This window comes from Pongo abelii, chromosome 5 (assembly GCF_028885655.2).
Source record: "Pongo abelii isolate AG06213 chromosome 5, NHGRI_mPonAbe1-v2.0_pri, whole genome shotgun sequence".
NCBI lineage: Eukaryota > Metazoa > Chordata > Mammalia > Primates > Hominidae > Pongo > Pongo abelii.
Genome location: NC_071990.2, coordinates 26,102,959 through 26,121,540, shown reverse-complemented (window position 1 = coordinate 26,121,540; position 18,582 = coordinate 26,102,959). Strand labels below are relative to the sequence as shown.

The 18,582-nt window shown below is 42.3% G+C and overlaps 4 protein-coding genes across 4 annotated transcripts in view; 2 read left to right on the top strand and 2 right to left on the bottom strand.

The window, feature by feature from the left end:
• The window catches only part of LOC100438251 (uncharacterized), an 84,523-nt gene extending 77,742 nt beyond the window's left edge, over positions 1-6,781 (bottom strand). The window contains exons 1-2 of the mRNA XM_054557312.2: positions 6,462-6,781; positions 2,903-2,907 (exon numbers count right to left, since the gene is read on the bottom strand). Of these exons, the coding sequence (XP_054413287.1) occupies positions 2,903-2,907; positions 6,462-6,747 (291 nt within the window). The 5' untranslated portion in view covers positions 6,748-6,781. The remainder of the gene's footprint in view (positions 1-2,902; positions 2,908-6,461) is intronic.
• LOC100190801 (Histone H4) lies at positions 1,147-3,188 on the top strand. Its single transcript, NM_001135489.1, is given in 1 exon segment — positions 1,147-3,188. A coding segment is annotated over 1 exon segment (312 nt). The 5' UTR covers positions 1,147-1,179; the 3' UTR covers positions 1,492-3,188.
• A 281-nt stretch (positions 6,782-7,062) lies between the features above and the next one.
• Positions 7,063-7,992, bottom strand: LOC100436122 (histone H3.1). The gene has a single exon (XM_009241500.4). It carries the CDS (start codon positions 7,941-7,943, stop codon positions 7,533-7,535), a length of 411 nt encoding a protein of 136 aa, XP_009239775.1. The 5' UTR covers positions 7,944-7,992; the 3' UTR covers positions 7,063-7,532.
• Positions 7,993-10,606: 2,614 nt separating this feature from the next.
• On the top strand, positions 10,607-11,429 carry H1-1 (H1.1 linker histone, cluster member). The gene has a single exon (XM_002816499.4). It carries the CDS (start codon positions 10,669-10,671, stop codon positions 11,314-11,316), a length of 648 nt encoding a protein of 215 aa, XP_002816545.3. The 5' UTR covers positions 10,607-10,668; the 3' UTR covers positions 11,317-11,429.
• The last annotated feature ends 7,153 nt before the right edge of the window (positions 11,430-18,582 follow it).

The following is an 18,582-nucleotide window of genomic DNA, read 5'->3' as shown; positions in this document are numbered from 1 at the left end:
TGGACAATTTTAACATGTCACATATGAAAAGGAAAACAATCTGTCAACACCTTGTACGTTATTACAGGCTGTGATTTTAAAAAAACAATCCTTAGTAATACATACATAGTTGCTGCTAGCAATATAGTGTTGGGAGTAAAAACATGAAAATGAGAGTTCAGGACAATATCCCAACTCTGAGCAGATTTTTTTAAGTAGTAACATCTAAAATTAAACCATATTATGTAATATTTATTTCTTTTCCACAGTCTCTTTTCTCATGCCTCGTTCACATTAGCTAATTAAAAGTCCCCTGAGTATCATCATAACCCGATTTACAGATGAAGGCACGGTTGCAATGAGCTAACAATCACCCTCTTCTGAATGAGACAGTACAGTGTGAAGGATAGCAAAACTCCACATCCATCCTCTTAGGGCTCTGGCTGGACCAGCAAATTAAATTAATGTAAAATGGATTAACAGGAGAAAGGTATATGCATTTATTTAACACAGGTTTTACGTGACACAGGTGCTCTTATAAGGTAATGAAGGCCCAAAAAAGCAGTTAGCTACTTACATAATGAATTGGACAATCAGTAAAATGTAAAAATGCGCTAAAGCAAAGGAATTTAGGCTAGAATATATAATTGTGTAGAGAAGCGACCAGCAAGGGCTCTTGGCCTCAGCCTCCTATCCTTGAGAAGAATGTTGCTTTTTTTAAAGTACAGTGAGAACATCTTTCATATGAGAATTTCACCTACTGCTTCTAAGAAACAGGTCAGCTTTCAAGAAAAGATAAGGCCAGAGTGATCTTTTCACGCCTGCTCTTTTAAGTACCTTTGAATAGTCAATGTCTTCAAGCACTTGAAAGACTTAAAAACTTTACCACTCTGGCATATTAATGAAAGCCCTTAATATAAGCCCTTATTAAAATTCTCAGTCGAGGGTATAAATTCAGATTCAAATAGTAGTGTCGTAAACGGGAGGGAAAAACTAAAGGAATTAAAAATGAAACTATTGTGTTCTCCCTCGCAGTCCTTAGGTCACTGCCCCTCGAGGGGCGGAGCAAAGAGTGAGGCGGCAACACCTCCTTCTCCTCGCTCCCGCTTTCAGTTCTCAATAAGGTCCGATGCTCGTGTATAAATGCTCGTGGCTTGCTTTGTTTTCACATATCTGGTTACTGTTCTGAGCTGAGTAGCCATGTCTGGTCGTGGCAAAGGCGGTAAAGGTTTGGGTAAAGGAGGTGCTAAGCGTCACCGGAAAGTGCTGCGGGATAACATCCAAGGAATCACCAAGCCGGCCATTCGGCGCCTTGCTAGGCGTGGTGGGGTAAAGCGAATCTCTGGTTTGATTTATGAGGAGACCCGTGGTGTTCTCAAGGTGTTCCTGGAGAATGTGATCCGGGACGCTGTGACCTACACGGAGCACGCCAAGCGCAAGACTGTGACTGCCATGGATGTGGTTTACGCGCTCAAACGTCAGGGACGCACTCTGTACGGCTTCGGCGGTTAATCTTTTGGTCAGCTTTCTTCTAATGGCCCTTTTCAGGGCCGCCCACTCCCTCTCAGAAAGAGCTGTGATTGTGTTTTTTCGGATGGTAACATCTTAATGGCTGTACTTGGCTACTTTGCCTAGTATGTAGAACTGTTATAAACCAGTTGGGAGAGACCAGGTTGTTTGGTCTGAGTGGCTGCTAAAGCAGAAGTCAGCTAAGCAAACGAGGTCTCTGGGATAAGTGATCTATGAACTTCAATGCGATAGTTTTGACATATCAAGCAACTTAACTGTGCAGCGCGAGTCCGATAAATGAGTAACTCAGCTTTTTAGTTTTAAAAACAAATTGGGTTATTTGTGCGAGAGCTTAAGATGCTAGTCTCCTGCAACTGAGTAGGTGGATTAAAATGGATGTCAGGTGTTTTCCCAGGCGTATCTGACTTAACGTCAGCAAAAGCTGTACTAGCCTCCCTGGCAACACCTGCCGTCCTTAACCGCCCCCTGCCCATAGCGCCAGAAGCCTTTACTTCCATTTCTTGTTGAGCTTGGCGTCCTGCTGAATGACGTCACCTCCCCCTTCCCTGGAGTAGGACTGGTGGTTAAAGCTGCTTTGCTCTTTTCAGTCGTCAGGCTGGAGGCTCTCCTAAGCAGGCTGCCTACGCAGTTTGTAAATTCCCACTTAGACTAACGGATCTGTTTTATAAGGACTCAGATTTCCTCTGACTCCGAGGTCTGTGGCAGTAGCTGTAAGATGGAAGCTCCCTCTGATATAAGATTCTTAGATGACTTGCATCTTCACTGTACCTGTCAACCCAATAGTCTTCTATTCTTGCCTTAAATTGTAAATTCCAAAACTGATTTAATTGTGAAAGTTTCAAACTGTACGACCTAGGAAGTGTTTCAAAGTTAGGTGACCAGATTTTTAGAAGTCAGCCAAATATTCAGCATCTTTGATTTAATAACAAATTTATTGATGGCTACTTCAGCAAAAAAATCAACTTTGTTGCCGGTTATTTTGCTAACAAGCCTCTTGACAGGAGGACACAGTGACTAGGCAGTTGAATAAGTGAGTTCAGGTGAGAGGTCTGAGCTGGAGATAAAAATGTGGGAGTCATCAGCAGATAAATAAGTGCTGAGACCAGATGAGATGGCTAAAAACTGAAACATAATGTAGTGCAGCATTGTTTGTAATAGTAAATGAGTGGGAACTGTAAAGTTTTCATCAGAAAGGACTAGAGTGTGATCTGTATATCCATAAAATAGAGTATGTCTCTACACAGCCCTACTAAAGAATGAGAAATCTGTACTACTCCTCTACATACTCTGGTGTACTCTGGCTCAGTTCTTGGACTCCTCTTTTCTTGGCTAACTCAACTAGCCTTACCACTTACATGCTCTGTGCTCTGTGAAATAGTTTGTTCAACAGAACACGGCCTAGCTGTAAGTGCCACGTTAACTTCTAGCAATGCCAAAGCCTGTGATAGTGGCAGCTTCCGGCTGTTTCTCATTCCCAGGATGCCTAACCACCTCTCCAAATTCTGTTTGCTTCCACCCACTTCAAGCTTCAGAACGAAACATAAAGCTTAAGGAAAATAGGCCCGGCACGGTGGCTCACGCCTGTAATCCCAGCACTTTGGAAAGCTGAGGCGGGTGGATCACCTGGAGTCAGGGGTTCGAGACCAGTCTGGCCAATATTGTGAAACCCCGTCTCTACTAAAAAAAAAAAAAAAAAAAAAATTTAGCTGGGCATGGTTGCGGGCGACTGTAATCCCAGCTACTCCGGAGGGTGAGACAGGAGAATAGCTTGAACTCGGGAGGCAGAAGTTGCAGTGAGTTGAGATCGTGCTATTACACTTAGGCCTGGGAGACAAGAGTGAAACTGTGTCTCTAAATAAATGTTTGCAATTATAAACCATCTCCCTGACCTTAAATCTGTAGACTCATATACAACTGCATATTTGATGTATCTATTTGAATATCTAATGGGCATCTCAAACTTGTCCAAAATAAATATGTTTATACATAAACACCAAGTCTGTTCTTCTGATATTTGTCACGTCAATCAATAGAACTCCATTCTTCAAGCAGCTTGGGCCAGGAATTGTGCAATGTTGTTTGTCCTGAGCTTCTTACAACTTTCTTCCAATGCAGTCAGCTCTGTTGAAAATCGATCAGAATACCTTTCATTGTTTTCTTTGCTGCTTCTTTAGGAACAAGCTGCCATGGCGGTTTGTCTGAATGACCACAGTGACCCCAAACTGGTCTTTGTTTTCACTTTTAATCCCCCTGTCATACAGTTTTTTCTCTATCCAGCATCAACAGTGATCCTTTTTGAAGGTATTATGTCCACTGTCTGCTGAAAACATTCCACTGGCTTTCTATCACCTTCATAATAAAAACCAGCATCCTCATCATAGCCTACAAGTAAGATGACCAACCATTACAGTTTGCCTGACTCTCAGGGGTGTCTCAGGGTGTAGGACTTTCAGTGCTGCAACTTAGAAAGTTCCAAACAAACTAGGATGAGTTGCTCAACCTACTTAGGAGTCCCTACTAGATCTGTACTCTGGCTACACTCTGACCTCATTCTCTTCGTAGTTCTTTCTCTTCACTGACCTCCTTGCTGTTTCTGGAATGGACCAAGCATTTCCAGCATCAGCAGCTTTATATTTATTCTTTCTCCCTAGAAGGGTCCTGTCCTGGATATCTGAATAGCTCTAGATCTCATTTCATTCAAGCCTCTCCTCAAATACCAACCTTAAGAAAGAGACCTCCCATAATCATCCTTTGTAAAATAATAAGCTTTTCTGCTCATTTAGCATATATATATAGCTGACTATTCTCAATAGCATATATATATAACATTTCCCCACCTATATCTATATATGTAACATATTTAACAAAAAATACATATAACTAGATATATTTTATTTTGTGTTTGTTATCTCTCTCCCAACTAGAATATATTTTTTGAAGGTAGGGACTTTGTTTTGTCCCAGAAGTATCCCTAGCACCTTGAACAGGGCTGACGTTTAACAGGTAGTTTATGGAGGTTTGTTGAATGAATGCATGCGTGAATCTTCTATGTAAGTCTCCAGGCTCCCTACTAAGCCCACTAGAATGCTAATACCATCAATTCCCCATCTCATTCCTTGACCTGCCACTGCCTGAAGCAATCAGTGTGCAATTTCTCTTTAGAAAATCCGGGGGGATAGTCTAGGGGTTGCAAATTAAGCAACATTATCTTTGTTCTGAAAAAGGACTGCATGAGTGTTAGGATTGAAGAAGGCCCAAGGTGGTGGTGAGTATGCCTAAGATGAGTATGACCTATCAGCAATGCTATGAACTAAAAAGGCCAGGCAAAACGTAACAGCTAGTCATGGCTATTGTTACAGCGACTATACCTCCCATATGGGTAATTGATATCCACACACCCCTCTACATTGACTCTGGAATTCAGGAAAGGGAATTAAAATTTTCTAACTTATGTACCCCAATGATTACAACAATATCTGGCATATGAGATCAATAAATATCTTTAAAATACCAACTAAGTAAGACATAAAATGACCCACCCTCCATAACAGACTCATTTTTGCTCCTCTGATTTCTGAAACTATCCAGGATGCAGCTATGAATTCTCTCCATTGCCAGTTTTAAATTAAGCCAAGCTGGGCACTTGTGTAATTCCTCAAAAAATCCTGGATGAAAACTGTCAGGTGGAAAACAGGACCTCAAAATAGACATCCATCACTAAAGCTAACATAGTGAGGCTGAAATCAGTCCTCTATAACAATGGTACCAAAAAGAGCACAATGAGAGAGGCATTTGTGAATATTTACTCAGATGAGAGTAAGATATTTCCCTATCAGCTAACCTCAAGTTCACATCCCTTTTCCAGCTGAGTTCTGAAGCTAGATGTACTTAACTGGAACACATAACTGCATCAGGAACATCCTTTAAAACTATGGCTACAATGGCTTGACTGGACAAACCCCAGGCTTCCAGGTTTAGCACAGGTGGCCCTTCACAGACCAACATTGCCTATGCTACCAACCTCATGTCCTGCCACCCTGCTTGCATCATTTCTCCCTCTGCATATATAAAAATATATGTGTATGTATATAATCAGCTTTATTGATATTTAATATACCACAAAATTTGCCCACTTTAGGTACAATTCAATGAATTTTACCATGTTTTCTTAGTTGTACAACCATCATCACAATTTAATTTCGGAATATTTCTATCACCCAAATTTCCATTTCTACGTAAAGGGGAAAAAAAAAGGCTAACTGCTGAAGGCCGCGTTAACACTGAAAAAGGTGGCTTTTCTCTCTAAAACAGATTTTAATCTCCCCTGAATTTAGTGTCCTGGGTATTCCAGTAGTCTGAATGGGGTTTCAATTTTCAGGGTCTTTTTAATAGAGGCAAATTGTATTGGTGGCGATAAATGTAGTACTGTTCTCAGTACATGATTGAGGGATACTTAAATGTCTCTGTGATTTTATTTCATAATCCCTAAAAAAGATTTTTTTTTTCCTAAAACAGGGTTTTTGTCTTTTCTCACTAAGCTTCTTAGTTTCCCCTCCGGCTCCCTGGCTTGCCTCAGGAAATATTAGCTCATCAGTTCTGATTGGTTGACAGCTACGAATGGCGCTCATTGATTGGGCAGCGCTTCTCTTTGTCCCTTGGAAATTAATACAGATTTTTAACACCACTTTTTTTCCACTCATTCTTCAGAGTTGGAATATCGTTGCTCCCCTACCCATATGTAGTGAGTGGAAGGCAAACTTGGAGTTCCCTTTATCTTTCCTTTTTAGGATGTCAGCTCATTATCATTCATGTTAATTATACATTGAGCTTCTTGGCCTAATGGATACAGCTCTTCTTTTGTTTAGTTGGGCGGCCCTGAAAAGGGCCTTTGGTTCAGAAATGCAAGCTGTGGAGAAATCAGCAACCTTAACCGCCAAAGCCATAAAGGGTGCGTCCCTGGCGCTTGAGAGCGTAGACCACGTCCATGGCAGTGACCGTCTTGCGCTTGGCGTGCTCCGTATAGGTGACAGCGTCACGGATCACGTTCTCTAAGAACACCTTAAGCACCCCGCGAGTCTCCTCGTAGATCAGACCAGAGATCCGCTTCACACCGCCACGCCGGGCCAGACGCCGGATGGCCGGCTTGGTGATGCCCTGGATGTTGTCACGCAACACCTTGCGGTGGCGCTTGGCACCCCCCTTACCCAAACCCTTCCCGCCCTTACCACGTCCAGACATGACTTCCCAAGAAGTGAACCAAGAGCAAGTGAGAGAGAACAGGGGAACCGATCTTTATATATCTACGTTACCCTTCCCCCACCTCCAGCGGACACAGAGAATGAAAAGCGCGCAGGCGGGAAATGTGACGCCTACAGTCCCCTCCCTTAACCCCTCCTCCAAGCCCCAGGAAATGGCGGGAGCAGCGATTGGGGGAGGATGAGGAGACGGGGGTGGGACCAAGCTGTCTTGACCAATGGCCTTTATTTTTTTTAACAGAGCTACAGGCTTTGAGGAACTGGGTTAAGAATTAAATGTAAACCCATTCCGACTCCAGAACTATTTTAAGTCGAATTTTTTTTTTAGCCGAATCTCGCTGTCGCCCAGACTGGAGTACGTTAGCGCAATCTCGATTCACTGAAACCTCTGCCTCTCAGGTTCAAGTGTTTCTCCTGCCTCAGCCTCCCGAGTGTAGCTGGGATTACAGGCGCTCGCCATCGCTCCCGGCGTGTTTTTGTATTTTTCGTAGAGATGGGGTTCGGCCATATTGGCCAGGCTGATCCCGAACTCCTGATCTCCGGTGATCCGCCCGCCTCAGCCTCCCAAAGTGCTTGAATCACAGGCGTGAGTTACCGCGACCGGCCGAAATCGAATGGTTTTGAAGCCTTCCGTGGCAAGCATTAAAACGAAAAGTGCTCCCAATGCATTCCCCTATGTCTTAAATTGGTTTCTTACAGCTACTTTACTTGAAAAGGTGGTGGCTCTGAAAAGAGCCTTTGCTTGGACAGTCAGAGCTGCCAGAGTAATCACGCCCGCTCTCCGCGGATGCGGCGGGCGAGCTGGATATCCTTGGGCATGATAGTGACGCGCTTGGCGTGGATGGCACACAGGTTGGTGTCCTCAAACAGCCCCACCAAGTAGGCCTCGCACGCTTCCTGCAGAGCCATCACAGCGGAGCTCTGGAAACGCAGGTCTGTTTTAAAGTCCTGCGCAATCTCGCGCACCAGGCGCTGGAAAGGTAGTTTACGAATGAGCAGTTCAGTGGACTTCTGATAACGGCGGATCTCGCGCAGAGCCACAGTGCCGGGCCGGTAGCGGTGAGGCTTTTTCACGCCGCCAGTGGCCGGAGCGCTCTTGCGGGCTGCCTTAGTGGCCAGCTGTTTGCGTGGCGCCTTGCCACCAGTAGACTTCCGAGCAGTTTGCTTAGTACGAGCCATAACAGAAAAAGAGTACACCGCAATACCCAATACTAACGCAAATACACCCACCAGCTTCTCTGCTATTTATAGTATGTAAAGTGCAGTGATTGGATGATAGAAGACGCTAAATATAACGTTACAAGCTCTGATTGGTCTATCTTTAAGCCATCAACAATCGTGCAGTTTCACTAGCTACTATATTCTATTCCAACTCTACAGATGATTATTTAAGTGGTATTTTATTACTATTATTATTATTTTATTTTACTTTTGCTTTGTTCCCCAAGCTGGCCTTAAACTTGGGCTCAAAGGATCTTCCCGCCTCAGCGTCCGGAGTAGCTGGGATTACAGGGGAGCCCCACTGCGCCGGCTTGGACTTTAATTTTTTAGACTTGTCCTCTAAGGCTGTGTTTATTTTCCATAAAAAAAAGCATCGATTCCAAAGGTATTATAATTCCCCAATTCCGTATAACCTTCAGCTCTTTAGAAAAAAAAAAAAAAGAGGGAATACTGCTCACCTCCTCTCCGGAAATGTACCCTTTACGGGAATTTCTGAAACCTTTCACAAGAATTGGATTCCTTTGTAATGCTTTAATTGGCTTGGGAGTGTTATTGAAATCTACAAAGCATCTCAAACATAGTAGGATTACACTATTACTCAGAAACATTTTCTATGAGACGTCCTTCTCTTGATTATGCTCTTTGAATCCTAAACTTGCAGCGTTCTGCAGCTTTTGTTTTCTAAAGCCTAGGTGTACTCTGCCAGTCACAAAATGGCTTTTCTCCAGCACTGCCGCCAGGTACCACCAGCTGGGAGTTGTTCCTCTTGCGGAGCAGGAGGTGGACTTGGCCCAAGAGAAACTGGATAGTGGTTCGCAAGGAACATAATTTAGCATTGCCAAGAGCTAACGCAATCATTTTAAAAATCTCAAAACACTGAAAAGTGTATTGTGACCTTTTTAAATTCACAGGAGACAGGCCACATTCTATCTTTTGATTGGTTTAGGCTATTTTCTTGAACAGCCATTTAGAAAGCAGATCTATCATCCTTCATTTGCATGGAGCGTTCCCATTTTATTTGAAACCAGTTTAACCCAATAGAAACAAGGGAGGCAGAACCCATTATTTAAAGTGGAAACTCCTGAATCAGATAATTCGGAGTATTTCCTTTTTGAAAGTTGCGTTTTCTCACATACCTCGCTTATTACACTAAGAAAGGTTTATATCTTTCACAAAGGGTTTACTTACAAAAACCTTCCAATTTTGTATACCTGTGCTTCATAACTGACTAGCCGTCAAACCAAGATGTAGAATTTCCAACTGTTATTTTCCAAATTTTTAGAAATTACGTGAAATACTTGAATGCATGCCTTCTCAATAAAATGGGACGTAGGAAGCACTGGTGCAGAAGATGGGTACAATACTTATCTGGGACCACTCCATTATTTGGTTGGGACGTTGAAGAAAAAGGAGAAAAGCTCAGGTTACTTAGCATGGTTCGGACTTATTTGAAAACTACCACAGCACGAGCGGAAATAAGACCGCACTACCTCACTCTCTGCTGTGCTGTGCTAGGGGGTTTTCCAGAATAGGACTGTAGAAGTGGATGTCGATTTAATAGTTTTTTATTCTCCCGTTAGCTGAGTCTCTGATTGGTAATGTGAGATGGTTTTAGCTTATTGATACTTTGAAATGCTCTTAACAGCCACAAACAAGTTAAAGGGATGTTACCAGAAAATCTTATCCCCAGGGTGTGCTTGCACTTATCACCCGCGTTTGCTTACACACTAAGTGGACTTAACTCCCCAGTAGAATGCATGTCAGGGAACCGGTTTCGTGGGCCCAGCATTTAACGTCTTTCGCAGGCTTGTGAGGCCCATAAATATTTGTTGAATAAAAGAATGAGTTGACCATGTCATGGTGCGCTGATTGCATGTGCTGACATGGAACACAGGTTGTAAACCTTAATACCAATTTGGGGCATGTTGCATGGATGAAAAGGGCATTGGAAATTCCTGAAGTGCATCCCACATTGGACTGTGGAAATAAGTTGCAAGTGCAGAAACGTTTCCACACTTGCAGTTTGAGTATTAATTGCAGCGTTAGTGAATTCTGCTGTTGTCTATGATTCATTCTTCTTTGACGTGAAAGGTATTCGCGAGACACATCGCTCTAAAACACTGCCAGAAAATGTAATAGAGGTGATGAAAACTGGCCCTAACACGGCCTAAAACTCGCACTTTCCTCTCCCTCCGCAACTATTCAAAACACTGTATTTTACATTTCTTGCAAATTAAAAACTAACATCTCTGGCAACGGACCTCTAAAAATTTCTAATAAAACTCCTCGGATGCTAGTGGGACTGCATTTGTAAACCGCCCCCCCTCAACCTACTCCCTAAAAAAGAGCTGCTTTTTGAGAAAGAAGCGGTACCCTCTGATGCTACTGGGCGGCAGTCTGCCTACAATTTCTTTCATAATGAGGCAACCAGAGCGGCTTTTTCTGTGTGTTTGCTTGCGTTGAGGGGAGCAGGACCATAGACCCTAGAGGCCCCCAGCTGCCTTCTGAGACTGGGCGAAACCCTCGGCAGCGCGCAGGGGGCGCTAGGGCGCGAGGGGCGGGCACTGATGGGCACCAATCACGGCGCAGTCCCACCCTATAAATAGGCTGCGTTGGGGACTTTTTTTCGCCTCCTGCTTCGTCAGGTTTATACCAGTTTACTTGGTGTGCTGTGTTAGTCACCATGTCCGAAACAGTGCCCACGGCTCCTGCCGCTTCTGCAGCTCCTGAGAAACCTTTAGCTGGCAAGAAGGCAAAGAAACCGGCTAAGGCTGTAGTAGCCTCCAAGAAAAAACCCGCTGGCCCTTCTGTGTCAGAGCTGATCGTGCAGGCTGCTTCCTCCTCTAAGGAGCGTGGTGGTGTGTCGTTGGCAGCTCTTAAAAAGGCGCTGGCGGTCGCAGGCTACGACGTGGAGAAGAACAACAGCCGCATTAAGCTGGGCATTAAGAGCCTGGTAAGCAAGGGAACGTTGGTGCAGACAAAGGGCACCGGAGCCTCGGGTTCCTTCAAGCTCAACAAGAAGGCGTTCTCCGTGGAAACCAAGCCCGGCGCCTCAAAGGTGGCTGCAAAAACTAAGGCAACGGGTGCATCTAAAAAGCTCAAAAAGGCTACGGGGGCTAGCAAAAAGAGCGTCAAGACTCCGAAAAAGGCTAAAAAGCCTGCGGCAACAAGGAAATCCTCCAAGAATCCAAAAAAACCCAAAACTCTAAAGCCCAAGAAAGTAGCTAAAAGCCCTGCTAAAGCTAAGGCTGTAAAACCCAAGGCGGCCAAGGCTAAGGTGACGAAGCCAAAGACTGCCAAACCCAAGAAAGCGGCACCCAAGAAAAAGTAAATTCGGTTGGAAACTTCTTCTAGTAACCCAACGGCTCTTTTAAGAGCCACCTACGCATTTCAGGAAAAGAGCTGTAGTACACAGATGAAATCCCCCAAGCAAATGCAACACGCCCTCAATTATATTAGAATCACTTGGAGAGTCAATAGGAACTTTAACATAGCCTCCTCTGGTAAGAATTTACTACTCAACCTATCAAAGATAGCAAGGTGAATTCAAATGCGCCGAGTTAGGAAAATCGAGTTTTAAAATTACCTGGGTTTTGTTTTTCTTTTTTTTGGAAGTAGCCCAAAGTCCCGCGTCTCACGACCCCAAGCTAATTAGTCATAACCGTATTGAACCAAGGTTGAAGCCCAGTCCCAGGCTTGAGGCTTTTTATTATACAAGGTTAAAGTGGGTATATTGCGTTTTGGGGTCAATATTGCTAAAGTAGCCTTTTCCGAAATTGGGTGGTCCTAAGAAATGCTTCTGGGATAGTTGGCAAAATTCATGGCTTAACCACGCCCTCTCCACAGGAGTGGCTAGCGAGCTGTCTGTCCTTGAGAATGACGGTGACCCTGCTGGCATGGCTGGCGCCCACGTTGGCGTCCTCTGAAAGCCCCGCCAGGTAGGCCTAGCTCGCTCGCTTTCTGCAGCGCCATCATGACAAAGCTTTGAAACGCAAAATGCTCTTTCTTTGTGCAGCGCCTCACCGTGGGTACACTTACGGGCTGTCGACTTGGTTTAGGCCCTCGTCAGGACAAAGGAGCTTAGTTTGTTGGAGTTTTAGAGCTGCAACCCAAAAGCCCTTGCTCGGTTTCTCCGTTTTCAGAAACGGAAGCGCCCTGATTGGATAATATTTGAAAATTACTGTGCTTAACTGGATCGTGTTTCATCAATCGTGCAGGATTTTCAACCCTGGTGGAGCCCACATATTCAAAACTGAAGATCCTTTTCTCAGAACTGCCCCTTTAAGCTTTTGCAATTTTAATTCTGGGGTTCAGATTTTAATAATTGGACTTTTTTGTTTACATCTGACAAGAGTATATGATGAGCCAAGTTTACTCACTTTTACTTAGTGCAGTTCAATTCTAAAAGTTTATTTTTGCGTGTGTGCATATGAGTTAATAATCAGTTGTATTTTTCAAACGGTCTGCCTTTTTTCAATTGTTTTGCTTAGCTCCTTCCATCGTCTAAAGTCAGGGATACAGGCACATCACATCCCTGTTCCCCCTTCCTCAAACTAATATGTAGCTACCTACATTTATCCTTTAAAACAAAAATTCTCATCTATTTTTGTTAGAAATATACATGTTTTTCTTTGAACTAAGTATTTTACATACACCTATCTATATACATGCATACTTGTGGTTTTGTTTTTAAAAAAAAAAAAAAAAGTTATCTTTTGAGACTGGGTCTCAGTCTGTTGCCCAGACTGGACTGCAGTGGCATAATCACAGCCCACTGTAACCTCCAACTCCTGGGCTCAGGCTATCCTGCAGCCTCAGCATCCGGAGTAGCTGGGATTGCATGCACGTGCCCCCATGCCGGGCTAATTTTTTGTTTTTATTTTTTGTAGAGACAGTCTCACCATGTTGTCCAGGCTGGTCTAGAAATGGCCTGAAGAGATCATCTGCCTCCCAAAGCGTCGGGATTACGGTCACTGTGCCTGGCCTTGTATGCATAATTGTTTTGTCTTTTGATTAGGGTTATTAATTTAAAAAACAAAGGCTGGATGCAGTGGCTCACACCTGTAATCCCAGCATTTTGGGAAGCCGGATGGGCAGATTGCTTGAGCTCAGGGAGTTCAAGACCAGTCTGGGCAACATGGTGAAATCCCATCTTGACAAAAAATACAAAAAATTAGCAAGGCCCAGTGGCACGCACTTGTAGTCCCAGCTACTTGGGAGGCTGGGGTGGGAAGATGACTGGAACCTAGGAAGTAGAGGCTGCAGTGAGCAGAGATCATGCCACTGCACTCAAGCCTAGATGAAAGAATCAGACCCAGTCTCAAAACAAAAATAATAAAAATTTTTTACAATGATGTTATATACACTTCTGCATGTTGCTTTTCTCTTAACCAAACTTTTCTAAAACCCTGTCATGAAAAAAAATCCTTCACATGGAGTAGCATAAGTTACTCATCCATTTCTTATTGATAAGCATTGATGTTTCCAGTTACCACTGCTGAACATGGTGCAATTGAATAGAATTCCAGGGCTGAGATTGCTAGTTTTAAGTTGTATTTTATTATTTTATTTATTTATTTATTTATTTATTTATTTAGACAGAGTCTCACTCTGTCACACATGGTGGAGTACAGTGGCATGACCTCAGCTGCAACCTTCGCCTCCTGAGTTCAAGCGATTCTCATGCTTCCGGTCTCCCAAGTAGCTGGGATAACAGGCACCTGCCACTACGGCTGGCTAATTTTTGTATTTTTAGTAGAGATGGGGTTTCACCATGTTGGCCAGACTGGTCTCAAACTCCTGGCCTCAAGTGATCTGTCCACCTCGGCCTCCCAAAGTGCTGGGATTACAGGTGTGAGCCATGGCGCCAGACCTGGACTTTGTCTTCTGTTTCATCAGTCCTTCTGTCGGTTCAAGCACAGTATCACACTGAAGACTGATGATTCTATATAAATATGGTAAAGACTGTACACCCTTACTGTTCTTATTTTTTAATTTTAAGGCAATTTTAGATTCAGCTTTCCAAAGAATTGTGGAATGCTTAGAGCTAGAGAAGCCTTGGAAGTCATTTAGTTTTTGTTTTGTCAGAGAAAATTCTGTAGAGACTCTGTCCTGCTCTCACTGAGTACCATCCCATAGTACCCCCCATCAGCTTTAAAGGGCAATAATACCTTATGGACAGTATGCTTTTCCTCAAATATATTCTAAGCCATGATCAATGCAAAAGAGTGAGAAGGAAAGTAAAGTTGTTATCTAAGAATCAGTGGGTGCTCTCTTTAAACTGATTTATCACTCCCCCTTCCAAACTCTCTTGAAGGTCACTCTGCCTCCCTTTCTACATAAGAACTCCTAACTCCAAGGGAGGAAGGTAAGTTATTCCATGCTTAGAAAAAGAGAAAATAGGTTTGGTAAGCGTCTGCTTTCTGCTACCATTCTCTATGTTTCTGTGTTTCTTATAGGATCATTCAATTATTGGTTGGCTCTTGAGAGGGAATGCAAGGTTCAAGGATACAAGCCTAGATCTTGCCTGTATAGAACCTCATGATGTTATGCTTCTCTAAAATGAGGCCTGGAGGAGACGTGTTGAAAGTGACCCATAAATCTGCAGTATCTCATGTCTCTCAATGGGGAGAAGGAGTACCGTGGGAAATAGCATTAGGTCAACGACAGGAACAACTCCCAGGTGAGTTGATTTATTCTTTTATTTATAAAGTTGTTAATATGCTACATAGTCCCTACTTTTGCCACAAATAGTCATTATTTTAATTTCATATTTCAATATTGATAAATGAAGGAAAAAATGAGTAGCAGTTAAGCAGTCCATAAATCTACATATAAAGCAAATTAGAGATTTTAAAATCGATTCTGGATGCTTAAAATCCTTCTCATTGAAAAAAAATTTCTTATTAGAAGATTTCAACATTCTTTAAACTGAGAAGCATAACATATAAACAGAAAACCATAGCAAAATAAAAATGCAAAGCTCAATAAATGAACACAAAGTGAACACCATAATAATTGCCATACAAGTAAAAAAACAGAAAATCAGCCAACCCTCCCAGAGCCGCCTGATGCTTGCTTCCAGTCACATATCACTCCATCTGCCCTAAACATAACCCCTATTTTGATTTCCAATGCTGTAATTTAGTATGCCTGTTTTTGAAACATATAAAATGGAAATAAAACAAATGTAATCCTATGTACCTGACATATTTCACTCCAGAACATTAGGTTTGAACAGGTTCATCTGTGTTGCTGTGTATAACTTTAATTCATTTTTATTGTTATGTAATATTCTATTTTATGAGTGCAACAATTTAGGTGTCTACTGTTGATGCATATTTGCTTCCTTTTTTCAGCTAATATAAACAGTACTGTGAATATTCCTGTGTATGTATCTTGGTATATATAGGAATACATATTTTGTTTGTATATCTAGGAGAGGAATTGTTGGGTCAAATGCTAAACTCTTTTTGAAAGTGGTGATATAGGTTTACATGCGATGAAATGAAAATTAAAACCACAGTTATAAACAGACATGGATGAACCTCACAAACCTAATGTTGATGGAATCTAGCTGGGAATTCCTGTTCTTCCATATACTTCCCAATATTTTTTTTCCAATTAAAATTGTTAGTCTTTTGAAGATGTTATCCATTGTGGCAGATGTGCAGTATTATCTCATTATGGTTTTATTTTACATCTTTTGCCCATTTTTTGTTAATTGGATTGTATATCAGTCTACTTGGGCTGCCATAACAAAAATACCAGACTAGGTAGCTTAAACAAAAGGAATTTATTATCTCACAGTTCTAGAGGCCAGGCCAGAAATCCTAAATCGAGGTGCCAAGAGATTCAGTTTCTAGTGAGGGCTCTCTTATTGACCTGAAGATAGTTGCTGTCTTAGATTGTTTGGTGCTAAACAGAATACCAGAGACCAAATAATTTATAAAGAATACAGATTTATTTCTTACAATTCTGGTGGCTATAAAGCCGATGGTCGAGGGGCCCACCTCTGGCAAGGGCCTTCTTACTGTTATGGCAGATGTGACATGTCATCTCATATTCATACCACAGCAGTCGCCTCTTGTGTCCTCATGTGGCCTCTTCATATGCCCATAAAATGATCTCATGTCTCTTCCTTTTCTTATAAGGACACCAGATCTATCAGACTACTGGTCCAGTCTTATGACCTCATTTAACCTTAATTATCTCCATAAACTCCCAAAATCCCTATCTCCAAATATAGTCACATTGGGTGTTGGAGTTTCAACATCAATTTTGGGGGAACACAATTTAGTCCAAACAGATTGTATTTTTTCTTGCTGGTTTAAGATAGCTGTCTTTTTGTCCTTTTTTTTTTTTTTTTGAGGTGGACTCTTGCTGTGTCACCTGGGCTGTAGTGCAGTCGCGCTCTCTCAGCTCACTGCAACCTCTGCCTCCTGGGTTCAATAAATTCTCCTCCTCCCAAGTAGCTGGGACTACAGGTGCATACCACCACACCCTGCTAATTTTTGTATTTTTGGTAGAGACGGGGTTTCACCATGTTGGCCAGGCTGGTCTCAAACTCCTGACCTCAGGTGATCCACCTGCCTCGGCCTCCCAAAGTGCTGAGATTACAGGCGTGAGCCACCAAACCTGGCCTGTCTTTTCTGTTTTAAGTTTTTAAATTTTGCTTCCGAGCCCTTTGTCCATTTTATGTGTTGCAGGTATTTCCTCTGTAACTTGTCTTCACTCTGTCAGAGGCTGGAGTGCAGCGGCACAATCACAGCTCACTGCAGCCTCCACCTCCCAGGATCAAGCGATCCTCCCACCTTATCCTCCTTAGTAGGTGTGACTACATGTGCAGGCCACCATGCCCAGCTAATATTTGTATTTTTTTGTAGAGATGGTGCTGTTGCCCAAGTTGGTCTCAAACTCCTGGGCTCAAGCAATCCATCTACCTTGGCCTCCCGAAGTGCTGGGACTAGAGGTGTGAGCCACCACTGCACCCAGCCAATGATATCTCATGATGCATGAAAGTCATTAATTTAACGTACTCAAATTAAGCACACTGCCCTTTTATGCACAACCTTTTTTGTATCTTATTTTAAAAATCATTTTCTATTTCAAGGTCATGAAGATCTTATTTTATAATACCTTCTTGTGAAATTAGTTCTCAAGACTACCCTCACTTCTAACACCAATTATAAGTTGAGAGGTCTGTGGTTCCCAATCAACCTTAGGTTAGTAATTTGCTAAAAGGACTCAGAACTTGCTGAAGCTGTTAGCCTCATGGTTACAATTTATTATAGGATATGTAGCTTATTATATGTCATTCCAATGCAATGTAAAATTATACAACTACTTTTAAAAAGATTTTAGCATTTGACCCAACAATTCCACTCTGAGGTATACAAACAGCAGATATGTGTGCACATATATACCAAGACACATACACAGCAAAATTCATTGTAAGAATTGAAAAGGGGAAACAACTCAAGGAATACAGATTAAAATCAGCTGAGAAAAGAAACACACAGGGCAGTATTGTGGATCAAATTGTATGCAGATCTCCCTTGCCCCCAGAAGATATGTTTAAAGTCCCAACTCCCAGTACCTCTGAATTGTGGCCTTATTTGGAAATAGGATAGTTGCAGATATAATTAGTTAAGATGAGGTTATAGTACAGTATGATGGGCTGGTGACTTAGAAGAAGAAGTAGTATATATATTTTTTAATAGAACTAGTATTCTTCTAAGGTGGTCATGTGAAGACAGACACACACAGGCAGAGACTGCAGTTATGCAGCTGCAGGTCAAGGAATGTCAAAGGTTGCCAGCAAGTACAAGAAGCTAGGAAGAGTCAAGGAGGGATTTTCCTACAGGCTTCAGTGGAAGCATAGATCTAATGATTCCTTCAGGTCAGATTTCTAGCTTCCAGAACTGCAAGAGAATATGTTTGTTGTTTTAAGCCACCCTAGCTTCTAGCTCTTTGTTACAGCAGCCCTAGGAAACTAATATAGGCACAATCCAGGCAAGTTCCAAATATGAGCTTCCAGTTGTCCTCTTCCAGTGATATCATGAACAGTATTACTTTCCCAGCATTAATGTGTGACAGTACACATGACGTACAGAGCAGTCCCCACTTATGCACAAAAGATATATTCTAGGACCTCCAGTGGATGCCTGAAACCATGGATAGTACTGAACTCTATATAACTGTTCTTTCCCATACATACATAGCTATGATAAAGCTTAATTTATAAATTAGGCACAGTAAGAGATTAATAACAATAAAATAGAACAATTGTTAACAATACACTGTATAAAAGTTAGGTGAATGTTTATTTCTGAAATTTACCGTTTATTATTTTAGGACTGCAGTAGACCACAAGGAACTAAAACCATGTAGAAACTAGATACAAGAGAACTGTATTTCACCCGAGCCTCAGTGTGCAGTTTTAATGGCCTGCCATGGTTGACTGCTCACATGGCTGATCTTTTAGTCTACCTCCACAGGTAGAGCTGATACTGTGTGGCTCAAAGTTCCTATTATAAATCAAATTGTGGACTGTGTGGTGGTCAAAACCTCCAGGTAAACAAAGACACACTTATCA